Genomic DNA, 13,952 nt, shown 5'->3' on the forward strand with positions numbered 1-13,952 from the left:
TGTGTTTTTTAATTACATTGTGTTCTTTTCCACAGTCACACACCCTGAGTTTGTGTATAACAGGCGTAATGAAGATGGATTTACTGCTGCTTTTAACAACGCTTATGTTGTGACACATGCCGTGGATGTTTTTTTTCATTTTAAATCAAATGTAAAGCATCCGCCTTTCACTCGTCAACTATATTATATGAACTATACACTTTCTTATGGGTAGGGGGTATGGCAGAGGAATCAGGTGAGTACAGGGGTAATCTCTGTCTGTGGGTATGATACTCAGAGATTCACCTAGTCATTATCAGCTGTACTGCTTGCTTGGACACTTTCAGCCCATATCACTGTTAATTGTAGCATGTCAATCAAACCAGCCCATACACTGCCATTAAAATGAAATGAATGAGGCTTCGTAATCAAACATAATTCAGTTGACCATTTCACCAAACAAACTAAAACTTGTGGAGAATTCCATTCAAAGTGTCGAGAACCCACTCCAAAATCTACAAGTATCACAATTTTGCTTTCACGAATGTGAATGAAACATGATTGCCTTTCCATTGAATTCTAAGTGGTCAAATATACCCCCCAATTACTCACGCGCCACTGCATGCCGACCTGCATGTACAGCATTTGTGTGCGCTCACACACACAAACACGCACGCACGCACGCACGCACGCACACGCGCACACACACACACACACACACACACACAGCGATTCATATGCCCATGCAACACTCTGCTCCGCCTCCCCTTAGGGAACAGCAATTACTGGCGGGTTCAGAGGTGGTCTCCCCCACTCCCCCCCAGTCATTTCCATTCTAAACACTCCGGGTACCGCATGGCCGAGCCCGGCTCCAAAGCCTAGGGTACTGGGGTACGGCCTGGGTACCCACTGGGACACGGCCTACGTGGATTTCTTGTTCGGTCAGACAACGGCTGTGGCAGGCAGACAAGCCACACACACACGCACGGAAACACACACCTTCCTCTCTGCACACACACGCACAAACACCCAAACACACCTTCCTTCTTTGCCACTTACTGTCACATAAATCCCAGGAGAAGTGAAAGAAAGTTCAACTCCATAATCACACCGGTTGCAAGTCGCCATATATATATATATATATATATATATATATATATATATATATATATATATAATAAATATACAGCTATATTTGATCCACAGAACCTTCCAGTGGGCAGATTGAAAAGACATTAAAAGTACAGTTTGACATAGACCCCCGCCCCCACTGCCAGCGGGGGAGATTGTTGCTGATGTGTCGGTTATCCACAGCAGGACGGATGGGTTTGACTTGGTCCCCTTGAAGATGAAACCCGAGGAAATGCGACACCTTGAAAGGCTCGGGTTGAGTCTCCTCGCACGCGGGCCTTGATCAGGTCCCAGCCGCGCGGAGGCAGTAATCAGCGCAGGATTGGAGGGAAAAGCCAGGCGCATCAAAAGGCAAACAGGTGAAGCCATCAAATGCGGCACGGCACAGCATCAACACAACCCGACGAGGGCCCTGTGCTCTGGCCCTCCTTCAAAGACAGCGAGGCGGATTCCACCTGCGGGGCCCACACAATAAGCACAACCCTGTAAAAGCACATGTATTTATAAATGTGTTTACACGCCAAGTAGCCCACACACGTACACACGAAGACACAATCGAATATGATTGCATCGTTATTAGTGTTATTGTTTTTAAGATAAATAGGGCGAGCGTTTTAGTTTATCAAGCATGTTCAGAAGACTCGACGGGTATAACCCTCTTCAAAGAGAGAAGCGATTGCAAATGCAGCTTCACCTTCACTGCAATGCCCCAGGAGAAAGGTGGGCTGGGGGGGGGGGGGAGGCTGAAGTCATTCTAACCCTAGCCCTAGGTTTTGTCTAATGGATTATCGGCAGACCGTCCGGCACCCTGGCGGCCCCTGCTTTGTGTCCGAGCCGTCCTGGCATTGTGGACGAAGACAAGCCTCAATTAAGAAGCCGAGCGGAGGGAGAGGACGGGGGGAGGGCTGTGGATTGGGGTGGAGGTGGCCCAGACAAGCAGGCGCGATGACAGCGAGTGCGTGGAGCGGGAATAGACTGCAGGCATGGCCGCCCTCCGAGGTGAACCCCAACGCTTCGCCCGCTCAGCCCAGGCTGCCTGGGACGCCGCCAAGACGGGGAGCAGGCGAGCAGAGGAATCTGAACTAGAGTACTTTTCTTTTTTTACCCTTAAAGTCATCTGCAGGTTAAGAAGACAGCTGGGAGGAGGGAGGAGGAGGGAGGTGGGAGGAGGACGGGTGGGGGGGGGCAGCAGCCATCTGAGAGCACAGCGTTAAAGCCTTCCCGGAGTTTGCTCCGACGAGTTGAGGGAGGGGATAGAAAGTGTCTGCTGTGACAATGAGCACATTAGCCAGTGGTGGCGCCGCTGAATGGACCGAGCTGACATGGCATTAGCTACGCCGCCGTCACCGCCACCTGGGAGCATCCTACACGCAAAGGCAGCCATTGTTTGTAGCTGTGTCTTCTTTTTTTTTTTTCGCCTCCTCCCCAGAGGTTAGGCTCGCCTTATCTATTCCTGGGGAAAGCAACGCACATGAAGCAGGGAGGTTTGAAAGCGCACAGTTACACGGTGGGAGACGCTGTTGCTCCTTCATGAGGATGCTAATGCATGTTTGCTGATGTATTTATGTAAGGTAAGATAAGGTAAGCATGCTATTTCGAGAATATCATATATCCGAGAAATAAAGGCTACGTTTCGGGTCTACGTGAAATTGTATGCAAAAACATTGTGCGAAAGACACTTAGTCGCGTCGATGGGCGACGAGGCCACCACACGGCACACAAGAATAGCTTATATTTTCTTCCTTCATTCCATGTTGTCGTCCCTCAACAGAGCCACGGGAATTGAAAAAGGAAAAAGGGTGCAGATTGTCACAGCGTGAGTCGTGTTTAAAAAGAGCCATCTTGATGAGCTCCATTAGGACACCTCCAGCATGTCGGCATACAGTACTATTATTCAACGTTATTATCATTAGGTATTCGACATTATATGTAACACAGTCGAAAATATATATTATCCATTATTAAGCACAACGGGCGTCTCTTCTGCTAGCAGCACTTTGATACGCTACAAGGCACTTCAACTTTTACTAATGACCCCATCGGCCTCGGCTAGATGCTTTTAATTGGACGTTGGTTTAAAAGAGGGAGGGGGGGGGGGGGGGTGGTTGGAGGGTGGTGAGAGCGGCAGGCTAACGATAAGAGAGCAAGGGAGAGGGCAGGGGAACGAGAGCACGAGGGAGGGAGAGGCCATTGTATCAGGAGTCCACAGTAAGCAGGATTTAGAGAAGTCAGTGTAATTCCTTTCCCATATACGGGAAACATCTGTTGGCTGTGCCGGGGTGTAGGAGACTATGATTTAAAAGCTGAACTATAAATATACTGTGGGTGGCTGGGAAATGCTTCAGCATCAAGGTTTTACCGGCTACGCCAGGAGGATAGAGGGTGGAGGGTGCGCTGTGATTTTTGGGCTTTGTCAACGAGTGAGGCGTTCACAAGAGTGCCAGGTTGGGAAGAAATAGTTGATATTCGTCCCTTCCCCCCCCCCCACCAACAAACCCCATCTGTCCCCCCAAGAGATAGAAAGACTCGCTCTGCCCTTGGTGGCAGCACCTGCTCATGGCTCCTCCTCTGTTTGCAGATCACGCCGTTTCACACAGCTGGCTTCGATACGACGTCTGTGTGTTTTGCACATATGACACGCATCTGGGAAAACGGTGAGCTGGACACCCGCCTAACAGAGGGCATGAAAAGAAAGAATTATGGCCACTCATCGTAATTCAGACTAGGGTCTCTGCGAAGACATTGGCTTTGTGTGTTAACCGACGTCCTGGCAGTCAATGACCAGATCCCATTTCATCCTTCTCTGTTATCTTCTCTGTCAACCCACGCAAAAGAAAAAGCCTATCCAAACAGAATGCCTTTTTAATGTCGCACTTGCTCTCTTAATAGAAAGTGAAATTGCAAATAAGCTTTTAAGACGCCGACTTCAGTTGGAATACATTTATGAGTGTGTGTGTTTGCGACGACAAGAGTTTTGTGTGTTCTTTTTGGATCTGAAGGCATTCATTTCAGCCCTCATCTTTACTGATTGCGTCTCAATTAATGATCAAATATGGGGCTGTCCAAATGCTCGCAAACAAATCTTCAAAAATGTCTTCTGAATTCGAGCAAAACGTTTCCTCGGTTCTGTGGAGCTCCTTGAAGTACAAGAGAGGGAGAGAGAGAGCGAGACAGAGACAGACAAAGAGACAGAGAGACAGAGAGATAAAGAGAGAGAGAGATACAGAGACAGAGAGCGAGAGAGAGACATTTGCATTGGCAGCAGCTATCCATTGACCTATCTGGAGTGAGGCTCTGTTGTCCTTGTTGTTGCGATGTTGGCTGTTATTTATCACATAACACTATTATCTCTGGACACAGAAATGTAAACACTGACTATATACATAAATATATATATTAATAAATATGCACACATATTCACAAATACACATATACATACAACCAAATATATATATATATATATGACACTGCTAATGCTGAGCGCAACGTGTTGTTACCTTTAGTAAACATAGAGTGTATTGGACAGATGCTCTATTTGTACATCACACATCACAGGGCGCTGGGAATGCATAGCAACTGAGCAGCCCCCCGGACTGGCAATTAAGATGAATGACAAATCAGAGCATGTAAAGTCCACCGCAGCGTCCATACCTGTCATTGAATGTCTCCCCCTGTGTCTGTCTTCTCTCTCTCTCTCGAAAACTGGAACTAAGAACATTTCAATACACTGACCATAATGTACTGGACTTGGAGCACGATATAGACCCGGACAATAACTTCTTCTCTAACATTAACGACAACTGCTGCTATTACTCAGCTGAACAGTACAATCAGACCATTCAAACGGACAGCATATTGTCTATAATTAATTTCAATAGCAGAAGTCTATATGCAAACTTCAATAACATCAAGGAATATTTAAGTCAATTTAAAAAAACATTTAAAATAATTGCGATATCAGAAATGTGGATCAATACAGATAAAGGAATGGATTTTGAACTGGAGGGATATGAACTTCACTGTGTAAACAGAAAGAACAAGAGTGGAGGAGTGCCTGTGTATGTGGAAAATAACTTGAATTGTATAGTAGTAGAAAATATGACAACTGTCATTGATAACTTATTAGAATGTATAACAATTGAAATATGTGAAGAAAAAAACAAAAATGTAATATCAGCTGTATATACAGAGCACCGGGCTCTACTACTGAAGCATTCAAGGACTGGATAGGGGAAATGTTTTCAAAAACTAATCAAAAAGTTTTTTTCATCTGTGGTGACTTCAATATTGATCTTCTCAATCCAAATAAGCACAAAATGACCGAAACAATTTATCAATACAATGGACAGCATAAGTTTATATCCAAAAATCACCAGACCTAGTAAAATCACATCCCATTGTGCCACTTTAATCGATAACATATTTAGCAATGATATTAAAAATAATACAATGAGAGGACTATTAATTAACGACATCAGTGACCACCTACCAGTGTTTACAGTTTATAACGGCAACTACCAGAGGAATCAGCCACAGGAAAAACTAAAATATAGACGCGTGAGGACAGAGGAAACTATGAGTGCATTTAAAAATGATTTACTAGCAGAAAATTGGGAAAAGGTATATAATGAAAATGATTTTGATAGTGCATATGAAACCTTTTTAAGAATATTCACAGCATTATATGATACAAATTGTCCAATAAAACAATACTACAGAAAACAAAAATACAAAGATTGTTCACGAAGGGATTACAAAATGCCTGTAAAAAGAAAAATACACTATATAGAGAATGCATAAAACAAAGGACTAAAGAGACAGAAAATAAATATAAAAACTATAAAAACAAGTTAACCAATATTATAAGGGTATGTAGGAAAGAATACTATAGAAAAATATTGTATTATAACAAAAGCAATATTAAAGGAATATGGGACATATTAAACAGTATTATTAAAAATAATGCTAAACAACAGAGCTACCCTCAATATTTTATTGAAAATAATATTAAAAAGGACAATATGGACGATGTGGTCAACAGCTTTAATCATTTTTTTTAAATGTTGGACCAAACCTGGCAAGTAAAATTCCAGATCGATTGTCATCTGAGGATTGGAATGATAATCTTATAGTAAGAAATCCCAGTTCAATGTTCTTCACTGCAGTGGAAGAAAAAGAAATAATAGATATGGTAAATAAATGTAAATATAAAACATCTACTGATTCAAATGAAATTGATATGAAAGTTGTAAAAAAGGTCATTGAGGGTATCTCTCAACCACTTACATACATCTGTAACTTATCATTCCAAACCGGAAAATTCCCAAACAACATGAAAATAGCTAAAGTTGTGCCACTGTATAAAACTGGGGATGGACACGACTTCGGAAATTACAGGCCAGTTTCTTTACTTCCACAATTCTCCAAAATTCTAGAAAAGCTATTCAATAACAGAATAAACAAATTCATAAACAAACATAAATTACTTTCTGACCAATATGGATTTAGAGCAAACAGCTCAACATCACTGGCATTAACAGAATCAATTGAGGAGATCACAAACGCTATAGATCACAAACTGCATTCAGTTGGAGTATTCATAGATCTAAAAAAAGCTTTTGGTACAATTAATCATAACATTAATCAATGAACTTGAATGGTACGGGATCAGAGGGTTAGTATTGCACTGAGTGAGAAGTTATTTAAGTAACAGAAAACAATTTGTGAAGTTGGGGGAACATTCATCGTCATGCTTGGACATTGCTTGTGGCGTCCCACAAGGGTCAGTATTAGGTCCAAAACAATTTTAACTTTACATAAATGACATATACAAAAACATTAAAATTAGTATTATTTGCAGATGACTTTTTTGTTCTGGGGGGGATTTACATGAACTACTGGGGAGGATCACTACTGAAATGTGCAAACTGTAAATGTGGTTTGACAGAAACAAATTATCGTTAAACTTAAGTAAAACCAAATTCATGTTATTCGGCAATTGCAACAAGAATACAATAAACAAGAAAAAAACATTAAAATTCACTGACCTGGTTCCTTTCCAAACAGCACAAACCATGTACAAAGCAATAAACGATCTACTTCATGGAAATATTCAAAACTTGTTTTTTTACAGAGTTGGGGGTTATAATCAGAGGGGTGAGTTCAACTTAAAACATCAACGGGTGCGTACAACATTAAAAAGTTTTTGTATTTCAGTTTGTGGAGTGAGGCTGTGGAACAGACTGGGTGTGGAGCTCAAGCAATGTCGAAGCATGATCCAGTTTAAAAAGCGGTACAAACACATGGTTTTCACGAGGTACAGGGAGGAAGAAGGGATTTAATAATCAGATGTTTTCCTAAATGATAAATGTTTTATATATTTATTTATTTAATCTATTTATTTTCTATTTTTTGTAAATATGTATTATGTAAATATGTATGTTAAGGGAGAAAGATAAGTTAGTTATTTACTTGAGTAGTGGAGAAGGGGTAGGTTTAAATAAGCATATGCTTCATCCTACTCCTTTTCGGTTGTGTTTGGTTCACATTATTACTTTTGTTTTGACTATTGTTATTGTTGTTTTGACTATTATCATTGGTTCTGTTTGTTTGTCAGTTCATTTTGTTGTATTACTCGAACATGTTCGAAATAAAAAAAGCTAAACTAAAGCTAAACTTTCTCTCTCTCCCCCTCCCTCTCTCTCTCTCTCTCTCTCTCTCTCTCTCTCTCTCTCTCTCTCTCTCTCTCTCTCTCTCTGTGCTTTAAAAGCATTTAAAAGAAGGGGTGACTTAATAATGGTTGGTATTGAAGTGGAACAAAGACAAATCACAAATGGAGGGGCCTTGATGGAAATGTGTTATCTAATTGTAGTCTTTTCGAAATTGCTCTCTCATGCGCACACGAAATTGGCTCCTCAAGTAGCCCCATTCCACACAACCACACACACACACACACACACACACACACACACACACACACACACACATGCACACACACACACACACACACACACACACACAGACACGCACACACAAGGTGTACAAATGCAATGCAGGTACGGACACACAATCAGTATCTCCAAATTGAATTAGTATAGAAAAAAAGAACACTTGGAAGCAAAGTCATCTGATATTAGTATACCTCATGACCTTCTATGAATAGTCGAGTCTAGCGGTAAGTGTGTTCGACTGCCAGTCAAACCGTTCAGGGTAAAACCCCCAATATTCAGAACTTGAATCACCCAAGATGACGCTCTGGATTTAAACCAAATAAGACCGAATAGTGACTAGAATAAATTGTCAAACTTTCTGTCAATTCGTGCTGATACATATATATATATATATATATATATATATATATATATATATATGTATAAATATATCTGTCGCAGGTGATAGACATAGTTTCAACTGCAAATTTCTAATTCTTTCCTACCAAGTGAACAGTATGTGGACGAGCGGTGGGATGATGAGTGAGTGCCCAGAGGTCACAGGTTGACATGCCAAAGAGGGGGCATCTATTACTGTCTCAAGGTCAAACAAAAAGCTTGCGTTCAGAAACATCGGGTTCAAATAGACCACCACCCCAGGAATCCCAGACACGCTTCCCGGTGCCCAATAATAAAATAGCCCTTCAGCCACCCCTCGGCCCCTCTGCCCCTTGCCTTCCATTTCTTTGATGCAGCCCCGTGCCCCAAACAACACACACAGACACACACTCAACCTCTCATCACTATCTTCACCGACGTTAATCTCCAACCAGCGCGGCCTGCTGCGGAAAATAAAAAAAACACTTGAGACGAGCTAAAAAAAAACGGCACTTGAGTGCCTTGAGTGATGCATGCATGTGGGTTTATGGTGTGTGTGTGTGTGTGTGCATGTGCGTGTGTGTGTGCGTGTGGATCATCTGTGTACACCAAACATAGCATTCCAAGCAAGCGTCTGTCACTCCCCTCCCCCCTGTCTCCCGTATGGTTCCCCCCCCCACTACCCTTGCTGATCCCAGATCCCAAAGAGAAGCGCTGGAAACAGACAGACAGCGGGACAGATCACCCGGGCGAGGCGTTATGGGGGGGTTATGAGGGGGAATGGTTACGGGAAACATCTTGGATGTTATTTTGGCAGTGAGGGTGTTGCTTTGGGTGGGGGGGGGGGGGGGGGGGGGGGGGGGGGGGATGGGTGGGTGACCTTCCTTCTGCGATAGCCGGGGGAAAGTTATCGGTCGACCACTGGATTGTTCTCTCTTCTGCTGCCGCAAGAATGTGTTTTGTGACAATAACGCCCCTTGCTTCGGTCCCCGATAACTTGGTGTGTGTGTGTGGTTCACCGCCCCCCTGTTCGCACGCTCTCTCTCTCTCTCTCTCTCTCTCTCTCTCTCTCTCTCTCCCCCTCTCTCTCTCTCTCTCTCTCTCTCTCTCTCTCTCTCTCTCTCTCTCTCTCTCTCTCTCTCTCTCTCTCTCTCTCTCTCGCTCTGCGCTCAGCAACAAGACCTTGAAGCACGACAGCGTCAGGGTGGTTTCGGAGTTAGATCAAGCCCTCTGCCTGCCTGCTGCCTCTATAAAATAGGCTGTTCTTTGTCGGGCGGGGTGGGGGGAGTTGGGGAAGAGGCCATTAAAACGTGGCCGGGGCTGGACTGCATGTCCATCCAGAGGGCCCTGGCTCTCTCTCTCTCTCCTTGCCAGATCGGGGCCCTTAATCATTGGAGAGAAAGGGGGAAAAAGAGCCACACCACAGTTTATGGAGAGCCCAATTAAAATCCCACATCTCCTGACCCCATGAGCCAATCCAGGAGCACTTGGGCAGCAGGGGGGGGGGGGGGGGGGGGGGGGTAGTAGGCTGACGGACAGAGACGTCATCTCCACAGTGCCTATTTTTCCACCCGAGCTCGGCAGACGTACAATGCCCCCTGTGGAGCCGAGGACAGCCATCGCTTGCATGAATTAACCGAACTGGCAAGGGGTGTGGGGGAGGTGGGGAAGCAGGAAGGTAACCGAAATGTGTTAACAGGCGAGATAAAAGAGACAGTGTTGGGGGGGGGGGGTAATAGAGGGCAACTACGAACAAGAGAGAAAGAGTGAAAGAGAGATAGAGAGAGAGAGTGAGACAGAGCGCGAGAACGTAGGCGAGAGGGTGAGATAGAGAGTGCACTTGAGAGAGAGAGAGAGAGAGAGCTAGCCATGTGTCACCTACGCGGTGCTACGCCAGCTTCGTTATACGTGTAATGATAAGAAATGGATGGTGCAGCCACACACTGCAGCACAGCCAACAGAGTGCAGGTGTGGGTCACGCTGCATCCCTCAGAAGTCTGTTGCTCTGGTCGTCCCCCATACATATAGAGTAGGTCGTTTTGGGTCGCCTACGAATCCTTTGAGGATACGAAATCGGAGAGTATATATTTATTCTATCTCGGTTCGTATTTGATGAATAAAACATTGAATAAAGAATCTGCAGTGTTTCATCACAGACAATAAGCGGAGGGGAGCTCTCGATACATTGATTCCCCCTAAGAATTCACTGGGAGTTCAAGAAGTCCAACAAGGTTTAAGTGCTGTATTATTTCATTAGGGGATATCGTGAATCTGTCACTGGTAGTAGTGTGCCATCATGGATTCTTCTTGTGGTGGACGCTGCAAATTGGCCATAGCTCTTCTAGAGGTGTTTCCTCTCGTTGAAAAAACGGGTCCTTATGTTTTATTTTTTTAACACTGCTGGTTTTAAGACCCACTGACGTTGCCCTTGCTTTAACTACGGGGTGTGACCGTGCGCTGGAACTCTTTATTTACAGTGCAGCTGTTTGTTTGCTGTGCAAACATCCATCACCACGGGATGGCTTGATTAATTAATTAGGACGTATAAATCAAATTAGCATTTTCCACAGCTGGGCCTGTAATGACTCTCTAATAGCATACTGTACGAACAAGAAATGTAGCCCTTATTACCCGAACTAAGTTTATGCATAATTTGCGTAAAACGAAATGATTCAACTGTCACAAGAACACGTATGTCAAATATAGGATATGGTAAATTTTCCAATGTAAGCCTATAAGTAAGTATAGTATATAATATATATATATATATATATATATATATATATATATATATATATACTCAGTATGTATAAGTAGAAATTGACCCGAGTCTGACCTGAGACGCGTAATACGCATCTCAGTGACACAAATGACATAATTGTAAAGTGCATGGTCAACATGTACCGCATCAATTGAAAGAGCAGTAAGCACTGATAAATAAGCGCGCGACTTCAGTGTGTGTGTGTGTGTGTGTGTGTGTGTGTGTGTGTGTGTGTGTGTGCGCGCGCGCGTGTGTGCACGCTGGTGTACGTGTGTGCGCGCGCTTGGGTGTTTGTGTGCGCGCGCTTGGGTGTTTGTGTGTGTGTGTGTGTGTGTGTGTGTGTGTGTGTGTGTGTGTGTGTGTGTGTGTGTGTGTGTGTGTGTGTGTGTGTGTGTGTGCGTGCCAGCATGCGCGCGCGCTTTTGTTTGCGTGCATGCGCGCGCGCTTGTGTGAGTTTGTACGTGCGTAAGCATACGAGATGAATGGGTACATCAGATATCCTACCCAGCAGTAATGTACAACTCCAAACGATCCTCAAAATTAAACATGTCTAGCCCAGAACTTGTAAGCTATGGAGTTATGTAGGCCTGGTAAGATGGCACCCCGTGCCTCTCTAACAGCATCCCCGGGTATCTTACCTTGTGCTGATGTGCCGTAAATAAACAGGGAAACAAATACAATCCACGTGAGGCGCCACATCTGTCCGCCGGCATGGTCCCCGCTCGGTGTCCGGAAGAAGCAGGTGAGGTGGACGGCATCTGCCCCACGCGCTCGAGACATGTTGCGCTCTCGGGTCGTGCACGCGTTCCGCTCCGGGGCAATGGTCCGCACGCGGCGTCGGGGCTCGAGTCGTCTCCCGCGAGGCGGAGCGCCAAACAGCAGCACGGGGCGCAGAGCAGAGGGGCAAAAGTGCTCGAGCCGGCGTCCGAAAAAAAGTATTTTCAGGCACAATGAGAGGTTTCAGTTCCAAGTAGGAGACGGTTTGTTGTCTCAAACAACCCCAGCAGATGCCCAACAGTCCAGAAAGGACATTCCTAATCAGCTAATACCGTACAGGTTTGAATGCCCGGTCCAATTCTCTCGCTCTCTGTCTCTCTCTCCACCTGTAAAGAGGAGCGGTTAAAGGCTGTCGTCTGTCGATACTTCTGCCACTCGGTCCTGGAGAAAATTCTGCCCACTTTCAGCCTCCTTCGACTTGGTTTCCCTACCGAAACGCCCGCGAGCCCAAAACGCGCGAGCTTCAAACAGCAACCTTATAAAAGCCTTCGCCAGCGCCACCAGTGTTGAATCTCACGGTGAACTAACTTCCATGATGCGCCCAACGCGACCAGCTCGACTAACGGGTCTTCAGGAGGACGGCTGAAAACCGCGGGAGGGGAGAGTTGGGGGAAAAATATGCTCAGTAGTAGAGGAAAAACTTGAAGTAGTCACACCGGCATGGCTGCTGCTACGGAGGAGCAGGAGGGGGAAGAGGAGGAGAAGGAGGAGGAGGAGAGGCACCGCTGATGTGCTTCACAGAGAGAAGCCTTCCACCCGGTTCCTTGAGTCGGTGTGACCCGATGTGATGCGAGCAGCGTCCGGGAGAGTGTAGTGCAGGTTGCCACCACGCGGCGAAAAATAAAACACATTTCCCTATAGTAGTAGTGGTACCAGGCGGTCGTTGAACACATTCTGCAATTTGGTGAAGCAAGCATTTCGGGTGTTTTTCTTCTTCTTCAAAAAGCAGCCAATTGGGTACTATTGAATGAATTGTGTCTTATTTTAAAATTAGATGTAAACTGGATTTTATTCTAAGAAACGCTAATAAAGATCTACATTACAATGGATATCGAGGGCAGATATGCACCCTGTTAAGAGAACCAGTGGTGTGATGTTTATATCCAACTTCAGCGAGAGCGCGGAATAAAACAGTGAAGAGAGAAAAAGAAGGAGGAAAGAGCAGAGAGGATTAGCCTGTGTTTGCAGAATGACACCGTGGGCAGGGGACAGGGACATGCATGTAGGCCGTGACTTGTTCCACGTCTAGCCCGGCTGTGCCCAGCAGTGTGGGGGTCAGCAGGAGGAGGACGTGCTGAAAACCCACGGCGCGGAAATATGGTTTCTTCTGTTCCTTATAGCGCACTGGAGAGCTCTCTCTCTCTCTCTCTCTCTCTCTCTCTCTCTCTCTCTCTCTCTCTCTCTCTCTCTCTCTCTCAATCTCTCTCTCTCTCTCTCTCTCTCTCTCTCTCTCTCTCTCTCTCTCTCTCTCTCTCTCTCTCCCCCTCTCTCTCCCTCTTATTTATATATTTATATAGAAAATGTAATACAGTGCACACATGGAGGTAATAATAGAACAGTTAACGTCAGGAAAACCAAGATGGAGGGCTTTCTCGTCCACCCCGCAGGGCAGCTTTACTACATGATTATGATTTCTCAAAGTACCTCCTTCCAGTCCTGGTCTACGGCACCAAGCGGGTCATTTTGAGAAAAGAAAAAAAAACGGATATTTCCAGAAAGAAATAGAAAGTTTTCCTCACACAAGAGGAAAAGTTGTGAGCTTTTGTTGTAATTTTCGTTATTTTTTCTTCCAGCTGTCAAAGCAAACCAGGTGCGGAAGGATTCACTATGAGATCCAATGTCATCCGCCGGAGTAACACTCCAAGCATTCCACACAGCCACCCCGGGAACAATAACCCCACACGATATTGACTCGGTGAGTCATCTCCATCAGACTGCATTTGCAGCCGGGGAATCAAGGCTGGTTCCAGATCTGTCTTTAGTGTCCATATTTAACA

The 13,952-nt window shown here is 44.8% G+C and overlaps 1 protein-coding gene across 1 annotated transcript in view; it reads right to left on the reverse strand.

The window, feature by feature from the left end:
• Window positions 1-12,565, reverse strand: part of LOC307090513 (protein sidekick-2-like) — a 281,140-nt gene extending 268,575 nt beyond the window's left edge. Inside the window, 1 exon segment of the mRNA XM_079757197.1 lies at window positions 11,817-12,565. Coding sequence (XP_079613323.1) covers window positions 11,817-11,958 — 142 coding nt within the window. The 5' untranslated portion in view covers window positions 11,959-12,565.
• Window positions 12,566-13,952: the final 1,387 nt, after the last annotated feature.

Source organism: Pollachius pollachius, assembly GCF_949987615.1.
Source record: "Pollachius pollachius genome assembly, chromosome: 19".
Taxonomy (NCBI): domain Eukaryota; kingdom Metazoa; phylum Chordata; class Actinopteri; order Gadiformes; family Gadidae; genus Pollachius; species Pollachius pollachius.